Source organism: Pelodiscus sinensis, chromosome 10, assembly GCF_049634645.1.
Source record: "Pelodiscus sinensis isolate JC-2024 chromosome 10, ASM4963464v1, whole genome shotgun sequence".
In the NCBI taxonomy this organism is placed as follows: Eukaryota; Metazoa; Chordata; order Testudines; family Trionychidae; genus Pelodiscus; species Pelodiscus sinensis.
The window spans coordinates 33,420,505-33,447,332 of NC_134720.1; the positions used below are offsets into that span (position 1 = coordinate 33,420,505).

The following is a 26,828-nucleotide window of genomic DNA, read 5'->3' on the forward strand; positions in this document are numbered from 1 at the left end:
TTACATAGCTACGGCAAAGTAATACGCCAGTAAGCATAGGCAGAGCAATGCATAAAAGAGTAATAGGCACTTGGAAATGCTTACTCACCTTCAGTTCTGTGTGGAGTCCTGTTCCATTCACCTCGCACCAGGTTGCAGTGGACATGGCTCCAGCTGGGGGACCCAGGGCACCCTTTGAGGTTTAGGTCCCTGTTGAGACTCCAGAGGGGTGGGACTCCCAGTGATCTTATACTACAGTTGTTTACTGTAGGTGTGTATGTACCTGGCTAAACACCATTCTTGTCACTTTCATGAGCTGAGACCAAGGTCAGACTTGTTTACTGCTCAATAGTTTCCCAGCTCAAGGCATGGCTTAAAGCTGATAAAGCCCAGCTGTTTTTTGGGCTTGCAGAGTTCCAGGCTATGCTAAGCTGGGTACAGAAGGGATGGAAACTTCCATCCCAGACCTGCTAAGATGCAGGACACACATATGACTGTCATGTGACACATGGTATCACCTTGATACATTTTCATCTAAACTCCTAACACTTTGCTGGGCCCTTGGACAAGGTGGATGGGGGGACAGCTCCATGCTCTGGGAAGGGGCAGGGCCTCAGGTAGAGGCGATAGGGCTGAGGCAGCCAGCCCTCAGTGCTATCAGCACCACCACAGTTGCAGCAGGGTTGCTTCCTTTCCTTCTCCCTCTGTGGACCTGTTCTGTTTAATTTACAAGTGTTTAAAAGGCTCTTCCCAACAGGGTGCTCCTCATTTTATTTTTGATAAATCATCCTCTCCTGTCTTAATGTGAATGATTAAAACAGGTGAGGATTATTTTTTCTTTTCATACAGGTAACTGAGTTGCTGACACAGCTGAATTTGGGACCCAATCAGAGTAGAAAGAAATGCTAGGTTAGTGGCGGAATGGAGGAATAACAACTACATCGTGCATATATATAGATCCTTGCACTGTGGCTAGTTTAATTACTTTCAGTAGCACAGTCTCTCTCTTTCTCTCATATGTTCTATGTTACAATTGGTATTGGGCCTGAAAAAGTTATGCTTGAGCCCTGGATAGAGGAGAGTCAGATTAATATTATACATGGAGATAAAGGCAAAACTGAGAATTATGCATTTAAAACATTTTTAAAGGATTTCACTTTATTTTTTACATTTGAAAAACTACATATAAACATGTTCTCCATTTGACATCAGAATTTGCCATTCTTTTTATCATGCAGGACCCCAGTGCCCCCAATGAAGTTAGAGAAATTCTTCATGCTATAACTGTGCAAACATACTTAAAACATTATTTACATTTTATGCTTCCCCCTTTCAGTAGTACTTGTTGCAAAAGTTATATATTCTGCATACATAGCTTGCTCTTTGGCATTCATGTTTGATTCAGATGTAAAAAAGCTTGTGTGGTTTAAGAAACTCCCCAAAGGCAGTTTTAATAAATCTCCTCTCTGCTTTGTAAAGGAGGCCTTTGTATCAAAGCTTCCATCTAAATGCTTCCACGTTCTGCAGTTAGAAAATTCCACAAAATTCTTTGCTTACTAGATCATCTTCCTTTAGCACAAACACATGCTTTGCTTTCCCCCAATGAATTGTAGAAAGGGGAAAATTGCTTTTTGTAACAAGCAAAGATGAGTGTACCAAAAAAATCATAGGCTCACTAAATAGCTGGTACAGCATTCTCAGTACAATGCAAGATTACATATATTATATACATTATCTTAATGTTGCAGTTAAGCCACCATAAATCCAATATCAGAAGTTTTGGTCCTAAAAATTGGATTCATGCTCGTCTTGATTTCTTATTTTTTTTAAAGGAAAAGCTGTAGACAACTATCTCTTTATATCATGACTCCATTTTAAAAATTAGCAGACTACTAAAACAGACTTCAGCTATTTGGGTTATGCTATATTTGAGCCATAGAGCAAACTGGGAAAACAATATAAAATAATTTCTTATATTGTATAATTGCCATATAACTGGGAATAGAAGCTTTCTTGTATACAGAAAGTATCTTGCCTACTATCTTCCTAAATATATTTTGCTGTTTGCCATACATTTTCATATATGCTATTAAAATTAAATTGATAGTGTAAAAAATAGTACATGTAAAAGTCATGAGTCTAGACAAAGTGCGATTAAAAAAGTAAAATCTCTGAGTATTAAAAAGCATGTTTCCTGCAGTTTAAGGCTCATATGAACACTATTTTCAGTAGACAAATTATATACAGTAGTGTGTTCCAAATTTACAGAATAAAAGCTGTGCTTGCATTTTATTTAAATATGATCTATACATACAGGAGCTGGTGCATTATTCTGGTTTTCAGCTATAGTAGTTATGCAGGCTGGCTTTTGTATGAGGAAGCAATGTTTTCAGAAACCCCAAACCTTTTTCTAAACAAACCAAACATGGAAGAAGACATATCACATGATGCGACAGCTGCTCTTAGCCATGTCAAATTCAGTTCATAATAGCAACAGTACTTTCACACTGGTCTCCAAATAACTGGGAGAAGAACTCAAAAGCCAAATGGATGTGGATAGGGATAAAGACATAAGCTGTGTACACCACCATAGCAAAAACAGTAATAAAAATAGTGTGGAACATAGATTGCTCCCAGGGCTCCAACACATAGCAACAGGTGATCAATAGGTATTGATAGTATAACCAGTAGATATATTCCTTCGCATGCTTAATATCCATCTTTGGCTTTTAGCGGTTTTAGGCAATTTAACCTGTAACAACAAAGAACAATGCATTATTTGTTGAGAATTACTGTAACATACACAGTGATGGGGGATGTAATTGTTATACAAAATAGTTAAGTTAATCTAATAGAAGTAAAGTATAGATAATATTACTATCACAAGTCTCATTTTCCTTGTGCTGTACTCTAATTAGTTGGTTTTGTAGGACAAGAATTTCACTTGGAAAAAATAAAGTGTCATCTGGGCACTCAAAATCCTTAAATCCCCGATTTATGAATATTCTTCATATTCCATCCTGTAAATGGAGTAAAAGCCACTGTCTGCTGTTGAATGCAAAAGCTCACATAAGTCAGAGAGAAGGCTTTGGACCAGTTCTGCACATGGGGAGGCCAGGCTCGTATGTTTATGGAATAAAGATGTGATTTAAAAGAAAAGAGCTGCTCATTCCAAACATCTGTGCATTTTTCTTTAGTCCATTTCTTTAAAAAAATGCCTCCCTCCCTCACCCCAGAAAATCAAAACAGATCTTGAAAACTGTTGAGTCTTCCCAGCAAACTGCTAATTGGTACCCAGATCTTACAACAGTAGTCTCCAACCTTTTTAGAGCACAAGATCACTTTTTGAATTTAAATGCAATCCAGAATCTACCTCAAAACCAAACACCCTTGCCCCCTCCTTCTCCAAGGCCCTGCTCCTCTTACTCCATCCTTCCTCCCTCCCCCATCCTCATTTGCTTTTATTGGGCAGAGGGCTGCAGTGAGGGGAGGGGGATGCAGGCTTTGATCTTGGGCTAAAGGATTTGGAATGTGGGAGGGAGTTGAGGTGCAGGAAGGGGGTTCAGGGTGCAGGCTCTGGGAGAGTTTGGGTGTAGGGGGACTTAGAGCTAGGACAGGGGTTTGTGGTGCAAGAGGGTTCAGGACTGGTGCCAGGGTTCAGAATGAGGGCTCCAGCTGGGCACCGCTTACCACAGGTGGCTTCTGTATGGTGGTGCAGTGATGCTAAGGCAGGCTCACTCTAGCCCTGCACCATTCCCAAAAGCAATCAGCAAACTCTCTTCATCCCTGTTCCCATTCTGCTCTGTGGAGATGTGGTACAGGGGTGGGGTAGAGAACGGCACCCAGATATCAGCACCCTTCCTCTTCCCCATGCCCTGCACAGCAAGCAGGAGGTTCCCAGGTAGTGGGGACATAGCAGCTGGGGGTACAGGAGAGCGATTTAAATAGAAACAGCTGAGGGTGCTTGCAGCTCCCTGTGCCTCTAGCATGTTGCTAGGGAGCCAGAGATGCCAGCCCATTCAGCTGTTTCTATTTAAAGGGTTTGTGCCTTCGCCATGCTAGGCAAGATGCGGGAAAGAAGTGAGCTCTTTAAATAGAAGCAATTTGAAGGGCTTGTGCCCCTCTCCTGCTCTGAGGCAATGAGCTAGGGGACGGGGCCTGAAACTGCCTAGTGGGCCAGATCAAAGCCCTAGGAAGAGGAGCTGGATCCAGCCCACTGAGAGGCTTTTGCCCACCCCTGACCCCTGGCAGATGGTTTAACAAAAAATACCAAACCCACGTTCCCCCCCCCCCAAATAAAAACCCCCAAACCACACTGGGGAAAAAAACCAAAACGCCACAGCAGCAAAATCTGTTGAGCCAAAAAATCCCAAAAAACACTTCAGTTTCCCAATGTGCCCTTTTAAGAGCTGAGCATGCATTGCCCTTTTAAGGTGGCCATTTTGAAGTCTGCCTGGGACGCTCTATCCTTCCCCTGCCCCAGCCAGGAAAAACAGAAAATACCGGACATTTCACCTGTCTGGCTCAATACCGGACACCTGGCAAACCTACTGACCTAGCTACTAGTACAAGGTACTGAGCCTCCTCCCAGGAGATGAAGACCATTGCGTGGAATGGACTCATGTCCAGCAGCATGTGAGTAGGGCTACCAGATCGTTAAAAAAAAAAAATACTGGACACTCCTGATCTCAGATGGGGGAGGGCACCGGGGGGGAACTGGCCACTGGGAAGCAGGGCTGGTTGGGAGGAACCGGCCAGCAGGAAGCAGGGCTGGCCAGGAGGAGTGGGGCTGGCTGGAGGAGATTCGGAGGGGGGGAACTGACTGCTGGGAAGCAGGGCTGGCCAGGAGGGGGTTGGGGAGAGTGTAAGGGGGGAACCAGCCAGCAGGGAGCGGGGCTGGCCCAGGCGCATGCAGATCCCGGGGTGATGCCCATCCCATGCATGGTCCCAGTGGGGCGCATGGGTGAGTCTGGCCTCAGGGATTCCATCCCGTCCCCCTCCTCTGGACTGCATAGGTGCGTACTTATACTCATGATAATAATAAAAGCTTAATTAGAAAATACTGGACATTTATATGTCCGATATTTTCTCAATTTGTTTCCTGGTGAGAAAGCTGAAATACCGGACTGTCCAGTTTAAAACCGGACATCTGGCAACCCTACATGTGAGCCACTTGCATACACTTGCAAGCCTGGTGCCTGCCCCAGTGGGTGGGCCTGGCAGGGATGGTATAGCCGCATGAAGTGCTGGCTCCTGGGAATGATGGCCTGACAGATGCTGCTGCTTTTGCTGCTGTGCAGCTCAGCAGATACAGAGACCCAAATTCAGTTTTCAGCTTAGCCCCACACTTCGGCTGTGTCTACACTGGGCCACTTATTCCGGAAAAGCAGGCGCTTTTCCGGAATAAGCTGTGAGCTGTCTACACTGGCCCCTTGAATTTCCGGAAAAGCAGTGATGATTTACTGTAAGAAATCAGCTGCTTTTCTGGAAAAACTATGCTGCTCCCGCTCGGGCAAATGTCCTTTTTCCAGAAAACTATTCTGGAAAAGGGCCAGTGTAGACAGCACAGTAGTCTTTTCCGCAAAAAAGCCCCGATCGCAAAAATGACGATTGGGGCTTTTTTTCCAGAAAAGCGCGTCTACATTGGCCACGGAAGCTTTTCCGGAAAAAGGGCTTTTCCAGAAAAGCATCCTGCTAATGTAGACGCTCTTTTTCCGGAAATACTTATAACGGAAAACTGTTCCGTTTTAAGCATTTCCGGAAAAAGGTGCCAGTGTAGACACAGCCTTCCTGTGTAAAATCTACCAGATCCCTTACTACCTCACAGAGTTGTGAGAATAAATTAATTAGTGATCATGAGTTGCTGAGACACTACAGTAAAGAGCACCATATAAGTTCTTACGTAGACAGAACTCAGGTACTCTGACTCAGTACCATGCTCCCAATACTGCACTACACTGTCTTTAAATAAAATACAAAGGTTCATCTAAATAAAGACAATCATTTTTATAGTCTCTGTCCCTACCACTGACAGACTTCCACTACATTTAATATACTGAGACTTACTCATTTTGAGTGGAGTTTTTGGAAACATGCCAAATGGAAGGAACATCTCAGAGTAATGGAATTCAATATAAATTATATATTAAAAACACATAAATGACAAAAACCAAAGCCATCTTAAATCAACTAATCCATGAACAAGATGTAAGAAAATCCAGTGTTATCCTGGCATGGAATCCTTTTACTAAGACTCATTTACATTGGCTTTAAGCACAGAATTGGCTTTAAGCACAAACACTACTTCCGGTCTGGAGGCTTCTGGAACCTCCAGACAGACCTACAACTCCTGAGCCAGCCAGATTATTTTGTAACAGCTGGACTAGATAGAGAAAGAAAAACATTGGTCTGACTGTTTGGAGCCCTGCACATTTAAAACAAATATTTTAGGTTTGTTTTATATAAAATATAAGCACATAATGAAACACAACTCAGAAAATCATGCACAAGATGGAAATAGCAGATAAAAAAATTCAATGTGTATTGCATAACCTAGAAAAAACCCAAAACCAAAGCAAAGAACCAAAGCAAAGAACTTTAGAGGTTTTCAGGGCATCAGTTATTAAAGTGACTAAGTAGATAAGTAAATGACAACAGAACCTGTGAGTACTGGAGACTAACTGCATGGCTGCATCTAGACTGACATGATTTTCTGCAAATGCTTTTAATGGAAAAGTTTTTACATATCTTTTGCACAAAAGCACTTTTTGCGGAAAAGCGTCAGTGCTAATCTAGACGCAGTTTTGCGCAAGAAAGCCCCGATCGCTATTTTCGCCATCGGGGCTTGTTTGCACAAAACAATTTTTAGCAGTCTACACTGGCCCTCTTACGCAAATACATTCACACAAGAGGGCTTTTTCCCGAATGGGAGCAGCATAGTATTTGTGCAAGAACACTGACAATCTTACATTAGATCGTCAGTGTTCTTGCGCAAATTCAAGCAGCCAGTGTAGACAGCTGGCAAGTTTTTCCGCAAAAGCAGCTGCTTTTGCAGAAAAACTTGCCAGTCTAGATGCAGCCCATATGTATACAATAATTTCATGTTTGACCAGTCATCCTCATATTTTTTCCAAGTATTTCTGTTAGATAGACTTCCCCCCCCCCCATGTACATAGTAGTAGAGAGCTCACTAATCCAGTCTGTGTACAAGGGAGAAACTGCAACTTCCATTTTCTCAAAATAAGTCTTTTAACCACTATTAGTTATTGTAATCAACTTCTTAATGTTAACTGGTAATGCCAATTCAGCACCCCTAAAATACACAAGCTTGAGAATGAAAGATAGCAACACTAAATTTTTGAGAGTGTGTTAAGTATGGTGTTTCATAACAAATGCATTTTTATAGGATAGAGGATGTGTGAAAGATTAGCAGTTTCTGTTTGCATTGTCAACAATTGCTGGGTATTGCCAATTTAGCCTTAAAAAACACTTTGGAGTCCAGTGCTACCTGTTTAATATCTTATTCTAGAAGAATCACAAGGATACAGAATTAGAAGTATCTTTCATATTAAGCCACATATCCTCTAATGTTTTTGTTGTGCAAATAAGGTTACATTCTTTTTCCCATATTTATCTTTGAAACTAATAACTGGTGTTTGTTACACATGTAATTGAAGGAGGACCATCTATAAGCTTGTATTTTATCTTTAACCTTTCACATGGGTTTCACGAGGCTTACAAGATCTGATGACAAAGGGTTCTGGGATCGGCAGGTCCCCGTATAGACTACCGCGCTGTGCTGACAATCAGCTGATCAGCACAGCACGGCGGCCATTTTAATGTAAATGAAGCAGTGATTATTTAAATTGCCGCTTCATTTCCCTTTGCCAAGTAAACTCATCTACATGGCTCCCTCAATGGAGCCATGTAGTCTAGACACACCCTCAGTGACTTAATGCTGAGATATGTACATTGCCTATGGTTTGAGAGATTAAAAGAGAATCAAGAAGGGATAGCCCTGTCATGTCCCTCATCCTAGTTGAAATGTGGTAGAAATATTTACTTTAACTAATAATGAAGCAAGGGGACAATTGTAGAATACACTGACCCAATTCAGAAATATTGGTTCAAGTCCATTTTTAAGGATAGCCATGTGATAAGGCCATTCAACCTTATCAAAGGCCTTCTCATCTGAAATTGCTGGATAAAGTGAATGCTTTTTTGTTATCAGCACCCAATCTTCCATTAACAAAATTAACGTGATCTACATGTATACATTGATGGGATAATGGCATTTACTTGTGCCTCTAAAATGTTTAAAATTATTTTGCAGTCTGTTGAAACAAAGATGTAGGTGGAAAGCAACAGTTGCAACTATCCTTGTTCTTCTTTAATTTTAAAGTAATTAAAACAGTTCTCATATCAGGAGACATGGTTCCTTTTTGGAACGTTGTGGTGAAGACCACTGAAAACACAGAAGATGGATAATTACAAAATGTTTTATAGCAATCTGCTAGAAAACCAACTATCCCAAAGGTCTTTCCTGAATTCACATTTTATAGCCTATTTGTTCTCTTCTTCAGGGGCGGCAGGTTTGTATAATTTTTGGTGGTGCCCCATTAGCCACATCCCCTAACCCCAGTTAACCATGCCCCAACCCCCATTAGCCATACCCCCTGACCTCCATTAACCACTCCCCAACCCCTGTTAACCATGACCCCGACCCCCGTTAACCAGGCCTCTGGAGGTAACACTCGGGGCAAGATGGACACATGATCAGAAGTAAAAGGTGTCATGTCACCCTTTCTTGTTCTTGCGCAAGAAAATGCCAGTGTAGACATAGCCTAAGAGTTTCCTCCCATGGGCAGAATGAATTTTGTGTAGTGCACCAGTACTGAGTTCATGTGGCACCCAAGTTATTAACAAATATTTTATAAACCTTTACCTTTTCTCTCTGCTGCCATGTCTCCTCCCCTTCCTCCATCAGCTCCCCTGGTGCCTGCTGCTCCCCAATTCCTCACCCTCCTCTGCTGTCCTGACTCCTTCCCTTCTTACTGCCCTCAGCCCTTCTGCGACCTGCCCCCCTCCACCAGCCCTTGTCTTTCTCCTGTGCCTACTCCTCCAGTAGCCCCCCTCTGATCATGTGAGCTACCCCTCCTCATCCCCTCTTCTAACACCTCCCTCTACAAACCTGCCCTGCCTCTCTCCTCTGGTGCTGGTCTCTCCCCTGCAGGTGTCTGCCCTTCTGCTTCACCCCCAGAATCCTTTGGCACCTTCACCTTCCCTTAGCCCTGCACCCTTCTGGTGCCTCCCCCTCCCCTTACTGCCCCTGCACCCTTTGCCCTCTTTTTCCCTGATGCCCACCCCCTTACCACTCTCTACCCCCATTCCTCTCATGCCCCTCTGTGCCCTCACACATGACTTGCTCCATCCCCACCTTTCTTATGCTCACCCCTTCTTTCAAGCCTTCTCCCAGCACCACCCCCTCCAGCCTCCAATGCCCTTACTCTCTCCTCTCCCAGCATCACCCTGTCTCCCCCTCCTACTGACAACTCCCCTCTTGCCATTTTCCTCATTGTCTGCATTTACCCCCCTGGCATTTATCTCTCCTCCACGCTGTCCCTTGGTGCCTTCCCCTTTGTTCCCCCTCCACCTCTGCACAAACCCCTTCCTCTCCCCCCCCCCCCTCCCCCTAGTTTTCCACCTTCCCTTCCCTTCCACTTTGCGGGGCTGGAATTTGCATTCGGGCCCGAGAAGTCCCTGGACTCCGAACCCAGAGCTAGGCCACGCGGCGCAATGCTGCACCAAGCAGTTTTAAAGTCCCGGGCCGTGAAGTCACGTCATGCCCGGGTGTCTCCCCACACACTTAAATGCCGTGTGTGGCAGCAGCAGCTGGCAGCGCGTGCCGGCAAGGAGGAGCCGGACTGAAAGCTGTGCATGGCAGGGATGGGTCCGGGTCCAGGGGGGACGCTCTGAGGCCAGGGTGGGAGGACGCATGGGGGGGCTGGCAGGTGGGGGCCGGGGCCCACTCCATGCATGGCTGGGGAAGCGACCCAGTTCTGAATATTGCTGGAGCATGGGCACCATGAGCCCATATAACTTGCCACCCATGTTCTCGTGTACTGTGAATTCCATAAACATTAGTCCTGAAAGTAGGGCATTAAAAGGTAGGCCTTCAATGAAATGTATTAGTCAAATTGGTTTTTTCAAAAGCTTGATAGGATCACTTAAATTGATTATTTATATCTATTGGTTCAAGGATGGAACACCTGTCTTCTTATAACAAGGAAAAATATTATTGTTGGCTACTTCCATATTAAGTCTTTGGCAAGCAATCTGCCTTATACCCCCCTCATAATTTCTTTGTTCAATCCTCTTGAGTGTAAATTCGACTTGGCTGGATAAGCATTCATTAGATTTATATGTGGCACTTATTAGAGAACATTGAAAGTTTGAATTATTTGGATCAGTCTTGTGTGTTCTCTGCAATACATCTATTTCCTTGTCCAGAAAATCTAGTAGCATGGGTCTCTCTCTCTCTCTCTCTCTCTCTCTCTCTCTTCTTATGGGAAGCATACATTATACATTCATCACTTATAGTCACCTTCAGAGCTTTCCAAAAGATAACTGGGTGCTTATTTTTTTATAAGAAGTCAGAGATGATTGAATCAACTGTGGAACCAAATGTTACCTTTTTTTTAGTAGCACAGTGTTCAGCTTCCACCCAGAAGATTTTAATGATGTGTAACTAATGTAATTGGTAGGGCCTTACCAAATTTGTGATTCATTGTGGTCAATTTCGTGGTCTTAGGGTTTTAAAAATTATATATTTCTTGAGTTCAGCTATTTAAATCTGAAATGTCATGGTGTTATAATGGCAGGAATCATGACCCAAAAAGAAGTTGTGGGAGGTTATGATACTGCTGTCCTTCTATGCTGCAGCTAGCGGTGATGCTGCCTTCAGAGCTTTGGGCAGCTAAAGAGCAGTGATTGCTGGTGGGGAGCCCAGCTGTGAAGCCAGCAGCACAGAAATAAGGGCAGTAATAACATACCATGTCATCCTTACTTCTGCACGGCTTCCTTCAGAGCTTGGCGCTGTGTCAGCAGTTGTCACTCTCTGGCCGCCCAGCTGTGAAGATAGTTGCACAGAAGTAGGGGTTGCACGGTATGGTACTGCCATCCTTCTGCACCTGTGCTGGTAGGATGCTGCATTCAGAGCTGGGTATCTGGCCGACAGTTGCTGTTGTCCCGTCACCTAGCTCTGAATTCAGCGCAGAAGTAACAGTAGCAACAGTGTGAATCCCCTCGCCCCCCCTTGAAAGTCCCTTTTGGTCAGTCCCCTAATTTGAGAAATTCTGGTCTCCTCTGTGAAATCTGTATAGTATAAGATAAAAGCACACTAAAGATCAGATTTCGTGGGATGGAAGCAAGGAGACCCAAATTTCATGGTCCATGATGCATTTTTCATTGCTGTGAATATGGTAGGGACCTAGTCATTGGTAAGTATAATTGGAGCATGATATCAAGTGAATACATTATCAATAGTTACTTCCAGTCAACTGGAACCAGAATCATTTATGAAGATACAAGAGAAAAGTCAGTTGTGGAGTAAGATGAATATACTGTAAATAAATATGTACAATCTTTTTGGGGTGGCTCAGTCCCAATGTATGTTTCAAATCAAGTTAATTCATTAACAGTTATGGTTGGCCTGCTGTGCTTTGAAAGCTGGGTTTTATTCAACTGGATATGTCCAGAAGACTAGCATAGCATTACAATCTCCTCCCAGTATTATAGGAATGTCTTTTATTAGAAATGGACCTTGTGGAGCCTGCTAAATCCATAGTGAAGGTGGACTGATGCTTGATGTTGTATCAGGCATTGGTCCCTTCAGGAATTGCTTTATGCCACTGAAGGCAGCCCTCTGTTTCTTAAGCTAAGCTGAGGCACTAGGAAAAAAAAAAAAAAAGAAAATTTATGGCCTTTCTGCAGAAGGGTTTTGGCTTTTGCAAGCATATGGTTATTGTATTATTGAATTTCCGCAGCTTGAAAATGATGGGTCTGGGCTTATCAGGCTCTTGCTTTGTAGTACCAGTCATTCAATATCTAATGGGGACAGCTGGAGATCCAATTCAAGTATGTCCCGGAGCAACTTCTGAAGAAAGTAAGATCCTTTTTCTCTACACCTTCAAGAGGTTGTTTCTTTAAGATCTGTTTTCTAAAACATTTTATTTTTAATTAAGGGTGATTGCCTATCTCCTAGAACTGGAAGGAACCTTGAAAGGTCATCGAGTCCAGTCCCCTGCCTCCACAGCAGGACCAAGTACCATCCCCGATGAATTTTTGCCCCAAATCCCTAAATGGCCTCCACAAGGATTGAACTCACAACCCTAGGTTTAACAGGCCAATGCTCAAACCACTGAGCTATCCCTCCCCCATATTTTCTACTCTAAGCTTTAATTTCACTGGTTTAATGAGTCTTTTGTAGCGCAGATTCCAAATAAAGCATTTCAGCATATGGACATCACATAACTCTTTAGAAATTGAATCCACTCTTTCTGTGAGGATTCTTTCAGTGCTGTGATATCCTGGCCTAAGTTATGCTGTGGCCTTGTGATCTCCCTCTTCAGCTGCTTGGGGATTCAGTCTTAGGTCTCTTGTTGCCTCTCATTTTTATATTGGAATCCATATTCAGCAATTTGAAGTTTGTCCAGGGAGTTAATTTAAACTTTAATGACAAGAACCTATTGCCATTTTCCTAGGAAAGTAATAATTAGAGATGAGGTGATATGTGGAGAGTAAGGAAATCTGGGACTAAGCGGAGATCTTCCTCACAGGTACCAGGTGACCCCACCTTGCACATATTAAGGATCCTGCATTAGCTTGCATGGTCTCAGAAACCCAATCTCAATGGGTCATTATACAAATATCACACTACAGGCAGTCCCCGGGTTACGTACAAGATAGGGACTGTAGGTTTGTTCTTAAGTTGAATCTGTATGTAAGTCAGAACTGGCGTCCAGATTCAGCCGCTGCTGAAACTGACTGCCAGTTCCGACTTACATACAGAATCAACTTAAGAACCCCAAGCGTCCCCAAGTCAGCTACTGCTGAAACTGATCAGTGGCTGATTCCAGGAAGCCCGGGGCAGAGCAACTCTGCCTCGGGCTTCCTGTAGTCAGCGCTGGTTAGTTTCAGCAACAGCTGACTTGGGGACGCCTGGGGCAGAGCAGCTGGGGTGCTGCTGGGTTGCTCCAGTAGCGCCACTCCTCGGCGCTACTGTACCAACCCAGCAGCACCCCAGCTGCTCTGCCCCAGGCGTCCTGATTCAGCCGCTGCTGAAACTGACCAGCAGCGGCTGAATCAGGACGCCTGGGGCAGAGCAGCTGGGGTGCTGCCGGGTTGGTCCAGTAGCGCCCAGAGCGGCGCTGCGGGACCAACCGGCAGCGCCCCAGCTGCTCTGCCACAGGTGTCCGGAGAAAAGCCTAGTCTGCTGGGGGGGGGGGGCGTACTAGCTGCGCCCCCCCCCCCCCAGCAGACCAGGAAGACGCGGGGGGCGGACCGAGACGCACTGCGGTCCTGCCGCCCGGGTCCTCCGTGGCTTTGCTCCCCGTCTCCCTGGTCTGCTGGAGACCAGCAGACCAGGGAGATGGGGAGCAAAGCCTCTGAGGATGCCGGCAGCGGGACAGCCACGGCGCATCTGGCCTGTCCCGCTGCCGGCTTCCCCGAGGCTTTGCAAAGCTGCGGAGGGGCTTGGGCTGCCCCGCTGCCGGCTTCCCCGAGGCTTTGCTCCGCGTCTTCCTGGTCTGCTGACCAGGGAGATGCGGAGCAGCTTTTCTCGCCCCAGAGTACACGGGTGGCGGGACCGCGAGGTCCCGCAGTCCGTGTCCTCCGGGGCAAGAAAAGCCCCGTTCGTAACTGCGGATCCGACATAAGTCGGATCCGCGTAAGTCGGGGACTGCCTGTATAACAAAAACTGACTCGCAATTACATAAAAAATGAAAAAAAATTGCCTAGGAAGGAATACTGTGAAAAAGGATCTGGAGGTCATAGTGGACCACAAACTAAATGTGAGTCAACAGTGTGTCACTGTTGCAAAAAAAGTGAACATAATTCTCGGATATATTAGCAGGAGTGTTGAAAGCAATACTTGAAAAGTAATTTTTCTACTCTACTCTGTACTGATTAGGCCTTCACTGGAGAACTAGATTTAACCAGGGCCCCAACAGACAGTCCGGACCATCGTCACAAGGACAGAGGTGGCTCCATACTAACCCCTTTCCAGCAGGTGCACCCAACAGAGACTACCCTCCGGAGGACCGACAAAGGAGTAATCCGTTCTAACTATGCCAAGAGGTTACTGATAAAACATTGCAATGCTCTCTGTTACCTTCTGTCTCTCTTTCTGCTACACCTGATGCCTTAGTTTCATTTTCCGTTAATGGAAACAAACATGAATTTCTAATTGATACTAGTGCCTCTCTTTCCACAATAAGAGAGGATGAAGCTCCCAGTCTGGCCAGAACTGGAGAAATAGTAAATGCTGTGGGGGTGGTTGAAGCAAAATGCAGGACAATGTAGCACTTTAAAGACTAACAAGATGGTTTATTAGATGATGAGCTTTCGTGGGCCAGACCCACTTCCTCAGATCAAATAGTGGAAGAAAGTAGTCACAACCATATATACCAAAGGATACAATTAAAAAAAAATGAACAAATATGAAAAGGACAAATCACATTGCAGAACAGAAGGGGGATGCGGGGGGGGGGGGGGGAAGGGGGAGGAAGGAAGGTAAGTGTCTGTGAATTGCTGATATTAAAGGTAGGGAGAGTGGGGGTGGGAGGAGTAACTATACCCCCTGCAATGAGTGAACCGTGTTCCTTAACCATTGGGCCTTTGACAGAGGAACATGCCTTTCTATTATCTCCTAGTACACCTGTAAACTTGATGGGTAGAGATCTGCTGTGTAAATTGAATGCTACAATTTATTGTTCCCCTGAAGGGGTCTTTGTTGATATACCCCCATAATCAGGCACCAAATTTCCTCATGATGTTAACAACAGACGGACAAGGTATAGACCCAGACTCCAAACTGGAGAGTGTGGAACTGGACCAGGTATCAACGTCTTTGTGGGCTTCTCACTCCAATGAAGTTGGGAAACTGTTAACAGCAGAGCCTGTACGGATCAGGTATAAACACGGCCGGCCTTACCCTTGAGTGTCTCAGTACCCCTTGTCCCAGGAAGCGGAGGAGGGCATAGCGCCTGTAATCTCCTCCCTGTTGGAACAAGGAGTGCTCATAAGAACGCAGTCTGTATGTAATACCCCAATACTTCCGGTCAAAAAGGAGGGGAAATTTGATGATCAAGGGAGACAGATACAGGCAGTCCCCGGGTTACGTACAAGATAGGGACTGTAGGTTTGTTCTTAAGTTGAATTTGTATGTAAGTCGGAACTGGTACATATTGTAGGGGAAACTCTAGCCAAACATTTTTTTTAGTTTTGGATAGCATAGGGAAAGGTTAACTCCCCTCTAATGTTTGTTTTGCTGTCTGTTCCCCTGTTCAGAAGATTTCACATCTATTTCTGTCCCTGTGACAAACTCAGGACTAAAGGAGTAACTCATCAAATACCAAACAGCTCTGCACCATGCTTTGAGCTAATAGCTTTATTTCCACACACCACCCAGGGTTCTAGGAGGAGGGTCCTTTTTTTGCTAACACAATGAGGCCAGCACTTTGTTTGTTTTGGTGGAGTCTTTGTTTGCCCAGGGAGCCCAGCATGTATAGGGGGAGGAGGGGCGGAGAGGCTGCTTTTGTCTGCTGTTCAGCAGCCTGTTGCTCAGGGGAGGGGGCAGCCTGTTGCTGGCAGGGGGGGAGGGGGGAGGCGTGCAGGATGCGAGGCCGCGGGGGGGGGGGGGGCAGCGGGCGTGGGGAGGCACTTTTCCTCTGCCCGGCAGCTCTGCGGGATCCCTGTCCCTGTGGCCAGCTGCTGCAGGCAGAGGCCAGTTGGAGCCGACCGAAGAGGAGGAGGAGGTGGATTCTAGGACCCAGGTGAGCGAGCCCCGGGGACGCTGCTGCGCTCCGGGAGCCCGGCATGTATAGAGGGGAGGAGGGGCAGAGAGGCTGCTTTTGTCTGTTCGGCAGCCTGTTGCTCAGGGGAGGGGGCAGCCTGTTGCTGGCATGGGGGTGGGGGGGGCAGCGGGCGTGGGGAGGCACTTTTCCTCTGCCCCGCAGCTCTGCGGGACCCCAGTCGGAGCCGGCCCGAGGAGGAGGAGGATCCTAGGACCCAGGTGAGCGAGCCACCGGGAATGCTGCTGCGCATGTGTGGGAGTTGCCTCACCCTGTTCGTATCTAGGGATCCAACGTAAGTCGGATCCACGTAAGTCGGGGACTGCCTGTATATAGATTTGTGCAGGACCTAAGAGCTGTAAATCAGTTTGTTATCCCCAGATTTCCTGTGGTTCCTAATCCAGCAACAATGTTGTCCTCTATCCCTGAAGGTGCTAAATGTTTCTCTGTCATAGATTTATGTTTAGCCTTCTTCTCCATTCCCATTGATAAGAATTCACAGTTTTTGTTTGCTTTTTCCTATAAAGGGGAGCAGCTGACCTGGACCAGACTTCCTCAAGGATATACTGAAAGTCCCACCCTTTTCTTACAACTGTTAAAAAGGGACCTTGATTCAATCTCTTTGCCAAAAGAGTCTACCCTTGTTCAGTATGTTGATGATTTATTGATAGCCTCACCTAATCATGAAGCATGTAAAACAGATACTGTACATTTGCTGTGTGAATTAGCAAAGAGAGGTCACAAAGCCTCCAAGGCAAAGCTCCAGTTCTGTAAAGCAGAGGTTGAATATTTGGGTCACCTCATATCCCAAGAAGGGCGAAAGCTTACTGATAAACGCATAGCCTCTGTTCTTTCTCTCTCTCGCCCAGTAACTAAGAAACAGGTTCAGGGCAAGCGCGCGCGGGGTTTCCCTGCATCGGGGGGGTCAGCCCCCTGGGCAGGCGTGCGTGCGTGGGACTTCCTTGCGTGGGGGCGAGGGGCTGGGACAAGCGCGCGCGGGGCTTCCCTGTGCCGGGGGTGGGAGGGTCGGCCCCCTGGGCAGGCATGTGCGGGCTTCCCTGCATGGGGGGGGTTGTCCCAGGGCAGGCGCGCACGCGTGGGGCTTCCCACCGGGGGGAGGGGGTTGGCCCCGGGGCAGGTGCGCACGGAGCTTCCCTGCGCCGTGTGGGGTCGGCCCTGGGGCAGGCACGCACTGGTTTCCCTGGGGGGAGGGGAGAATCCTGGGAGGAGGGAGATGCAGGGGACTCTCTGCCTCCACTGGCACCCCACTTCCCATCCCCACTCCCCACTCTCCTGTCCCCACTCTCCTGTCCCCAGGTACCGAACTCTGTCCCCATTCCCATCCCTACTCCCCGAACTCTGTCCCCACTGGCACTCTGTCCTGTGCTGCAGAACCCTGTCCTCTGCCCTCCCAGCACCCTGTTCCCTCTCCCCTGCCCCTAGCCACAGAACTCTGTCCCCACAAAATGTATAATTATAAATGCTTCACTTTAGATTTAAATAGCATGATTAAAAAACAGACCATTTATTTCATAACTATAAACACGTGATTTTAATTTTATGTATCGCATAATTTAAAAAAAAACTTTATCAGAGTGTGTAAGTAAGGGCTGGGGATAGCAAGTGATGGACAGGAGGTGAATAGAGAGGGCGGGACTTCAAGGAAGGGGCGGAGCAGTAGATCTTTGCCTGTTCTGAGATTTAAAAAGTGATCTTGGGTGTAAAAAGGTTGGAGACCACTACCCTAAACTCTTTAAACACATATCTTAAGACAGTGGTCTCCAACGGTTTTACACCCAAGATCACTTCTTAAATCTCAGAAGAAGTGAAGATCTACCGCCCCATCTTTCCCCCAAGGCCCTACCCCTTCCTTGAAGCCCCGCCCTCTCTATTCTCCTCCTCTCCATCATTTGCTATCCCCAGCCCTTATACACTCTACACAGCCACTCCCCCCCCCCCCCAATTCTTATGTAGGAAGAAGATGTTTTTCTAACATTTGGCATGTCTAGACTGGTCTAAATGTTAGAAAAAACCCTTCTTTTGGAATCCCCCTTATTCCTCATGGAATAAGGAACATAGGAGTTACCGAAAGAGCATGTTTGCTCTTCCACTAAAAAAAGCGGAAGTACATACCTGGATGTGGAAGAATTTTTCCAGGATCTCTGGAATCCTGAAAAAACTCCTGTAGCCTACCCATACCCTCACTGGGTTGAGACAGGATGTGTGGACTCTGGGGTGGGAATGAGGGATTTGGGTGTGGGAAGAGGTGAGAAGTGCAAGCTCTGGGAGGAAATTTGGATGCAGGAGGAGGTGGAGAAGGGGACGTTGGCTTGGGGAGGGGGCTCCAGGCTGGGGAGTTTGGGGTCAGATGGAGGGTTGCAAAATATGGTCATCGTAGATATGATAATCATTTTCAAGTACAAGAAGGAAGGAGAGAAATTGCACTTCTTAATCTCTGATGATAGGACAAGAAGCAATGGGCTTAAATTGCAGCAAGGGAGGTTTAGGTTAGATATTAAACAAAACTTCCCATCAGGGTGGTTAAGCATTGGAATAAATTTGCAGAGGGAAGTTGTGGAATTTCCATTATTGGCAATTTTAACATAGCAGATTAGACAAATAACTCTCATTTGCATACTTAATGAGCTGCTGTTTTTGCACAAAGGGCTTTTGTGCAAGAAGGAGCAGTCTATGCTGCTCCTTGAGCAAAAACCGCCTCTTGTGCAAGAACTATTCTACTGCTTATTTTCAGTCAAAAGCCCCTGTGCAAAATGGCAGCTCATTAAGTATGCAAATGAAGCATGGCAATATTCATCTGTGCCTCATTTGCATACGTTTTTGCGCAGACATAGCCCCCGAGTTCCTTCCAGTTCTATGATTCTGTTTTCTTCTCTTAAAACTGCAGAAATGTTCCAATTAAAAGTTTCTTCCTTCTACAAGTGCATACACATCTCTACTTCTTGCTTACAGCCAAAACACCAAGATACTGTGAGAAATATTCAAGCTGCATTTCAACCCCTGAAATCCCTCTTTTTCAGTTTCATTTTCTCTGCAGTTTCTTTTGGTTGTGAGGAGAAGATGGGTTCTGAGCATTGTTTATGTTGCTGCTCAGCTACTTAAGATTTGTAAGTATTAGTCAGCTAACTAACATGGCTACATTTCTATCAGCTAACCATGGAAGAGTTAAAGCCAGCTATGGATAAAATGAATGGAATTCAGTCTGAAAACACTAGGAATCACTGGCAAATTCTTAACATCCTCACTTCAGGATAAAAGGAGAAACCTGAAAAGCAACTTTGTTCTAAATCACAACCTGATTTTCCTGCCTATTGACACATTTCTGATTAGATCATTCTACAAAGATAGATAGTTTTTTCCCCTTGTTTATTTTAAAACAAGAATTTCAGTACTTATTGACTGGGCTCAGTCCTCTTTAAATGTTCTCCTGTGTCACTGCCATGTAATCCTGCTCTGAACAGGGTTAGAAAAATATTTAAAGTACACACTTAGAACCTTGTTTGGGTTCTAGGATTGGTGGCTGCCTGTTGATAACACTCGTGGAAAATTGTTGTGCCCCCCCAACTCCTCTTATATTGTAGCCAGTCTACATTAGTATATTAGATTCTGAAATCTGTTTGAAAAGCATGCTTTAAAACACAATTCTAGCTAAACCATTACGGCGGAAGGGGATAGCATAGAGAAAACACATTTTTGAAGAGGAAAAATCACTAATGTTGTATAGCACCACTGGATTTGTAATGCAATCTTGGTCTGAGTCTCCTCTGCTGGCTCACATTTTGTGTTCTTTTACATTTAAGCAAAGTATGCATAAAACATTGGATCAGAATGACAGCATCCTTACATAGACCTTGGTAAAACATGGTAATGGAGAATCGAGGATCCCATGTTTACACTCAGGGTATGTCTATACTGCAGAATGTTTTCAGAAAAACGGCTGTTTTTCTGAAAATACTTCACTTATGTCCACATTGCAATTGCGTTCTTTCAGAAAAAAAATCGAAAGAACAGAGGAGTTTTTCTGACATCAGTAAACCTCTTTCTATGAGGAAGAAGCCTTTTTCTGAAAGAGCTCTTTAGGAAAAAAGGCGTGTGTGGACGGGGAAGAGGGAGTTCTTTCAAAAGAAGAGGAAAAAGGAAAAAGCACAGGTACCCTGGTGGCCACTCCATCCATAGCAATCACAGCTTAAATGCGAGATAGCATCCATTCAGCATGGATGCTATCTTTCGAAAAAGCAGATCGCTTTTTTGATGCGCTTTTGCTGTGTTGACACTCTCTTTTGGAAGATCTCTTCTGGAAAAGCTTCTTCTGAAAGAAGCCTGCAGTCTAGACGTAGCCTCAGATACCTGCAATAGTGGACAAACATTGCTAGTGCCATAGCAGCAGGTAGATCCTGTTCCCAAAATTCAGTTGGTTTCTGTGAAAATAGGATCAGCTGCAACTGGTCCTCTTGGCAATTCTTAGCATCTGCATTGAGGGTATTTTTTGAAATCTTCCTGCTGTTGTAGTTCCCTCACTCATACTGTGATTTAATTTGTACTTAGGCCTTAAACTGGCTCTGAGAGGTTGTGTCTAGACTGCATCCCTTTTCCGTAAAGGGGATGCAAATTAGACACATCGCAATTGCAAATGAAGCAGGGATTTAAATCCCCCCCGCTTCTTTTGCATAAAAATGGCTGCCGCTTTTTTCTGGCTCGGAGCTTTGCTGGAAAAAAGCGCAAGTCTAGACGCAGATCTTTCGGAAAATAAAGCCTTTTCCGAAAGATCCCTTATCCCTCTTAAAAAAGCTCCGAGCTGGAAAAAAGCGGCAGCCATTTTTATGCAAATGAAGCAGGGGGGATTTAAATCCCCGCTTAATTTGCAATTGCGATGTGTCTAATTTGCATTCCTTTTACGGAAAAGGGATGCAGTCTAGACACAGCCAGTGTGTATAGGGGTGAATTTCACTACCTGTCACTCAAAAAATTAAAAAGCTATGCAAATTATTTATCTTTCACTTTTAACACATTAACTTAGCTATTTCTAATTTAGTTGCAGTATGTGGATTTGTTTCTCATTATTAAGTGATTCCATCCCAGTCTTATTCATTGCACTCCTTTTATCTCAAATACTGAGTGCCAAACTCTGCTTGTATTGACACTAGTGTATATCTGGAGCAAATTCACTGATTTCAGTGGATTTACACTTTTATAAATACAGCCAGAATGAGGCAGGGATAAACAGTACTGATGCGTCATTCATTTTATGCCAATGTGCTTTGTATACTGGGCATCTTTATAGATGTTTAAGCACACTGAGAGTTTGTTTATACAAGATAGTTATAGAGGTGTAGCCAAGTTAGTCTGTAACAGGAAAAACTTAAAAAACAACAAGTAGTCTAGTAACACCTCAAAGACTAACAAAACATGTAGATGGAATCATGAGCTTTCAAGGGTACAACCCATTTTTTCAGATGAAGAAGTGGGCTGTGCCCACGCAAGCTCATGATATCATCTACGTGTTTTGTTAATCTTTAAGGTTCTACTAGACTATTTGTTGTTTTTTAAGAAAGTTATAATTATAGTGAATAAGATAGGTGGGAGTTAAATGTGCAGAAGCTTCTCATATGGGCACACTTACTCTGGAATAAGAGTGCATTTTTCCAGTTTAGTTCAATCCACTTTGGAAGTGAATTAAGCAAAGGCAGATTAAAGTGTTCACATAGAAAACTTTCAGAATAGCTGTTGTGGAACAACTTATTCTAGAATTGCTATTTCAGTCAATTTCTCTATGTGGGCATGATCTTACTGCTTGTTTTGTGTATCATCTGTATAATATACCTGATCCTATATCACTGTATATTGATCTAGAGAAATTGTATGTATGTATTATTTGATAATTCTTGCCATAGGTTCATGTAACATAACTAGAAAGGAGGCTTAGTTGGAGTGCAATTATTCCTGTATAAGTTTCCGGATTTTTGTATATAGGTGCACAATTTTGTTTTTTCTTCCCTGATTTGTCTTCAGATAATTTATCAATATCCCTTCTTTCCCCACCCCACCATCATCATTACTTTTTCATTCACTTCCTCTCTTAGGTTGTGAGCTGGACAGTAGATCTTGATTAGATTCCAGATGTAGGTGATGAGTGTTTCAGAGATGAAACATCTGAAAGAATGCTACTCCATTTAAATGTAGGTGAGTTGGTACCCTCCAAAATGGTTGCATTTTAGTGGTGGCAAGGTGGAGTACTATGTGGGTCAAATCCAGAGAGTTCTGATTGTGAGTTTGATGGATTCATGATTTTACCCTTATTTTTCCTGTGTGTGCAACTCACAGTAAAGTGAGTAGACTTAAGTAGGGATAGGCTAAAACCAAACCCTGAACTTCAGAGGTGATGAGAATTCAGAACTGGGTTTAAGTTGGAAATAACACTAAAAAGTTCAAGGGTTCCTTAAGGATGAATACAATTAAAGGTCTTTAACTGACATTGTTCCAGATCTCTTTTGGTCTTTTTCACAAGAAATTTCAAGCTCATTCAGGAACCTTCCAGTAATCCCTGGTTCTAGAATCTAGGCTGGAAACACTGAGAGAGCTTCAAAACACAGCACCTGCAGAAGGTCACAAAAATAAGAGTGGGAGGGTGCATAAACAACGTTAATCAAGATTCTGTGAACCTTTAATGAGCTTTCAATTAGTTACTTTATTGAAACTGATTTGCTTAACTCTAAGCCACTTTGATATGGGCTGATAAAATTAGCTGGATTTTGCATATAGGTAGACTTGGCAAAACTTTTTTTAAAGTGTTAAGTTTTTTTTTTATCAATTACAATTTTTAAGAGGTATAAAATGGGCTATTTTTTATTATTGATTTAAATGTTCATAAGGTGGGATTATGCTATAGATACTAAGGATACTGTAGATTCCCAGGTTGGCATTTTAATTGCTTCACATAAGAAAACATGGCACTTCCTAAGCTGTTGGAAAGGACATAATTGTGGCGGGGTTACTTTTCTTTTGCCATGATGCAACCCATATCAGTGAGCCAACATATATCAGTCAGATGCTCAGCACAGTCTTTTACCCTTTCTCTCTCCCATGCCCAATGGGTAAGCTCTGCAGTGCTGCACCCCTGCAGGCACATCAAGTAGGATGAGGTAAAGATTCAGACCATACCACCACAGAATGGAGTATTTCTCATGCGATAACAAGAACATTTTAGTTTCTGGATGTCAAATCATCAGCTAGTAACAGAAGCAGTTATGTTCCTCACTGCCTGGCCATACTTCTGACCACAGCTGGCTGACCAAGTAAGTCCCTAGCCCTGAATTACTACCTCTCTAGGGATTCCCCTACCATTGCTCCTCTTCCAATTCCCAATCTACAGTAGCCATAGGAGTACTTTTGGCTTGGCTCACAAACACGTTTATTTACACTTGTATGCCTGATACTTGCATACAGAAGAGATTTGCATATATAAAATTAGTGAATGTTTACAAAAATCACAAATTTCAGCCAACTGGAGCAGTTGGATTTATTCAGAAGAATGTTTGAGAATATTTTTTCTGTTCTCGCTCATCTCAACCTTAATGCAAGTAAGTGTTATTTTACAGGTTGACAGAGCGCAGAATTAACATAACCAACAACATGAGTCAAAGTCTTGAAAGCTAAAAGGCAGGAGCTGAACCTCATTCACACTCCTCTTATTTCCTTTGCTTGTCTTTTACACCCATTTTAGTGTTAAGATGCAAATTTCTTTGGGTGGATCCTTTTAACTGGAGTAAATTGTCTCCACTCCACTGACTTCAGTGGAGCTACGATAATTTACACTAAGAGCTAAGATAATTTACACTAATTAAGATATGCCTCTGCGTTCTTTACCACAAGCCAGTATAGCCTCTAGAATAATTATGCTCTGGTTACAAATAAAAGTGGCTTGACCAAGATCTAAGAGCTCATAAATTCCTGGCTCCCAGTCTTGTGCTCTGGCTTAGTATGCTTAAACTAATTCATACCTTTTTTGGAAGCATAGACATCACCCGGACATGATAGAATGTTTTGAAATAGGTTCTGGTCTGATAATCTCACCCACTTTGTTTCTGAATTTTAGCATGTAATAGGCTGATGTTTCTTATTCCTAATGTGAGACTACCCTGGAGAATGAAATAAAAAATGTCCTTGGATGGCTAATTATCTCAATTTTGTGTAGGCTGCTAAAATGTACCATATGCATCCAATTATTGTAGGATAGGAAGGAGACAGGGAAGTGAAGGTATAAGGTGGGAGAGAAAACTGAGCACAAATAGTTTGTTTTTAGTTGAAATAATTTATAAGTACTTGTTTACCTTTCCTCTTTGCCACAGAACGTGATCTCCTTACCAACATTAATAAATGCCTTTATGAGAAACCACCTCTGAGAGAGGCATGCTATTATAATCCCCATTTTACAGAAAAGGAAAATGAGGCAAATAAATTTAATCCCTGATTTATAAAAAGAGTTTGGGACTGAGCTCTGTTGAAGATTTATCTGAGATCACACCACATTGAAACTTCCCAAATCTTAACCCCAAATCATCTTTCTTAATTCATAATCCTGGATGATGGTCTTTTGGAGTAAGGAGTATATAAAACAAAAACAATCACATGGTTGTAAAATCTTCAGACAATTGCACAGCCTCTGTAACATAAAGCACATTACTTACACTTCCTATAGTATGGTTCATGGAAATACCAAGGAATTATCCTGAACTACTGCTAGATAAGGAGATTCTCTTCCCCCCCTCCCAGCCCATTTAAGGAAAAATAAAGGGATACTGTAGCAAAACTAGTGTCCATGCCAATGCCATATTAAAAACAAGCAAACGCTCACCTGTCACCTTTGCTTCTAGGCGTGTTACGCTAGTTCTGGCTGAGTGATGCTCCAAACTGCTGGGCTCGCTACTGCAGGGAGAAGTGTGAACACTGAGCTGGGTTCTCTAGTCCGAGTTAGGTATTTTTCCTGCTCCGCCCTGCCCCACCCCGTCTCACTGTTCCTGAAACCTCACCTACCAGCCAACCTGATTCCGGTGATTAATGATTGACAAAGAGAAAACAGGAACCCAACGGGAAAATCTCACTGGCGCGCCCAAAGCAATAGCCTGGCCCGAGAGGGTTTTCGCTCCAGTCCGGCGGCGCGGGCTCTCTTCTGGGGCGCGGGCAGGGACGCTAGCTTCCCGAAGAATGCAGCCAAACTACTTGCGAGGCTCGGCCCCAGACCTTAGCAGAACCCGCTCTGCGACCGTGGGTGCGGCGCATGGCTGGGCAGCCCGCAGCGCTGCGGCAGCCCCAACCTAGCGGGCACAGGCAGGGGGAGCCTGGCGCGCCCCCACCCCGCCACGAGGAATGCACAGGAGCTCGGGAAGCTCCGGGCAGCAGCCATGCACAGCGCGCCGACGCGGGTCTAGTAGCAGGTCGCGGGGGTCCTCTGGAAGCTGCTGCCAAGCAGCCATCTGCAGGACCCTGCAACAGCAAAAAGAAAATCACCGCCAGCGGCCGAGGCACTGCAGGCAGCTCCCCGGCCGCCAGCCTGAGGGGGAGCCCAGGGCTGCCGTGCGGAGTTGCTGCCCGCGCACTTAGCCGCTGCATCCCTAGGCATGCGGGCAGAGCAGCAGCCACTAGAAACTAGCCGGATCCAGGCCGCTGTGCATTACGCCGGGCGGCTGCAGGAGGTGAGGGCTGCCAGCGCAGGCGGGGGCTGCCTAGGTAGCGAACGCCGCGGCTGGGGAAGCTGGACGCGGTCTCCCGGGGCTGGAAGCCAGAGCAAAGCGCTTTCCGCTGCCCCTTACCCGCCTGCGCATTGCTCTGCGCGCCGGCCGGCTGCGCCTTTTCGCTAGTGTCCCCGGGCTGCATCTGAGCCCCAGCGCCGCCTGGCTCCCTACCGCGCCGGAGTTGAGGGTCCCAGTGCGCCCCGGAAGCCGCCAGCCCTGGGCTGGGACACGCTACATCGCAGCGCTGCGGGTTTTCCTGCCTGGTGTTACAAGAACCCGGGAGGGGAGGACCTGAGCCCGGCCCGGCCCGGCCCAGCCCAGCTGCCCTGGGTGGAGGTGGGGGAGTAAAGCCGAAACCCAAGAGCTTCATCGCCAGGCGGGGGAGGAGCGGATTGAAGGGGGCAGTAACCTAAGCCTCCCATCCTGTGCTTTGGCCCCAGCCAGTTCCTATCTAGCATACGGGCAGCTCTGGCAACCCCATTCTACAGCTCTGCAGGCTTTGGGGTTCCCACCCATAGTGTGAGAACCGCTGTCCTAAAAGAACAGAGCTACATGGGGGGAGGGAGGGGAATGTGGGGAGCGTATTTTGTGTGGGCTTGCACCTTGAAAAAGCCACTGAAATTAATCTCAGACCAGCACGGATCTCTGCTACCTCAGCTTTGCCAACACCCCTCCTCCCACCCCTTAGAAGATAATGCAGATGGCATGTGGGTAAAAGAATAGCCAGATAGCCTGCGGGACAGGCAAGAATGCTTGGTCAGATGGAACAAAATACAGGACTATGTAGCACTGTAAAGACTAACAAGATGGTTTATTATATGATGAGCTTTCGTGGGCCAGACCCACTTCCTCAGATCAAATAGTGGAAGAAAAGTCAGAGGGGATTCCCAGACACAGACCTGTGGAATTTCCACGTGTTTCTTACTAGATCTCAACATAGTGTGGTTTTTGAGGTCACGTCTGCTCTCTCTGCCACCCCTATAGGGCCTAAGGGAACACACAGGACAGATTCCCAGGGGTTTAATTTAGGAAA

At 45.2% G+C, this 26,828-nt stretch overlaps 2 protein-coding genes across 13 annotated transcripts in view; one reads left to right on the forward strand and one right to left on the reverse strand.

Annotated features, from left to right (window-relative positions):
• The window catches only part of OTOL1 (otolin 1), a 124,194-nt gene that overhangs the window by 27,679 nt on the left and 69,687 nt on the right, over positions 1-26,828 (forward strand). The window contains exon 1 of one of the 3 annotated variants that reach the window (XM_075937857.1): positions 25,519-25,756. The exons of the other annotated variants lie outside the window; for them this stretch is intronic. The gene's annotated coding sequence lies outside the window, so the exon portion shown is untranslated. Of the gene's footprint in view, positions 1-25,518; positions 25,757-26,828 lie in introns of those variants that run through there. 3 annotated transcript variants of the gene reach the window in all.
• On the reverse strand, positions 1,118-26,246 carry SPTSSB (serine palmitoyltransferase small subunit B). Of its 10 annotated transcripts, none has more exons than XM_075937865.1 (4): positions 25,874-26,126; positions 24,919-24,989; positions 11,031-11,107; positions 1,118-2,731 (listed from the first exon to the last, which is right to left on the reverse strand). In XM_075937865.1, exon 4 carries the CDS (start codon positions 2,697-2,699, stop codon positions 2,457-2,459), a length of 243 nt encoding a protein of 80 aa, XP_075793980.1. In that variant the 5' UTR covers positions 2,700-2,731; positions 11,031-11,107; positions 24,919-24,989; positions 25,874-26,126; the 3' UTR covers positions 1,118-2,456. The 10 variants fall into 10 exon arrangements, 9 of the variants coding, with proteins under 9 accessions (XP_075793980.1, XP_075793979.1, XP_075793981.1 ...); XM_075937864.1 differs by having other exon boundaries at positions 11,031-11,168; XM_075937866.1 differs by lacking the exon at positions 11,031-11,107 and adding an exon at positions 15,191-15,256.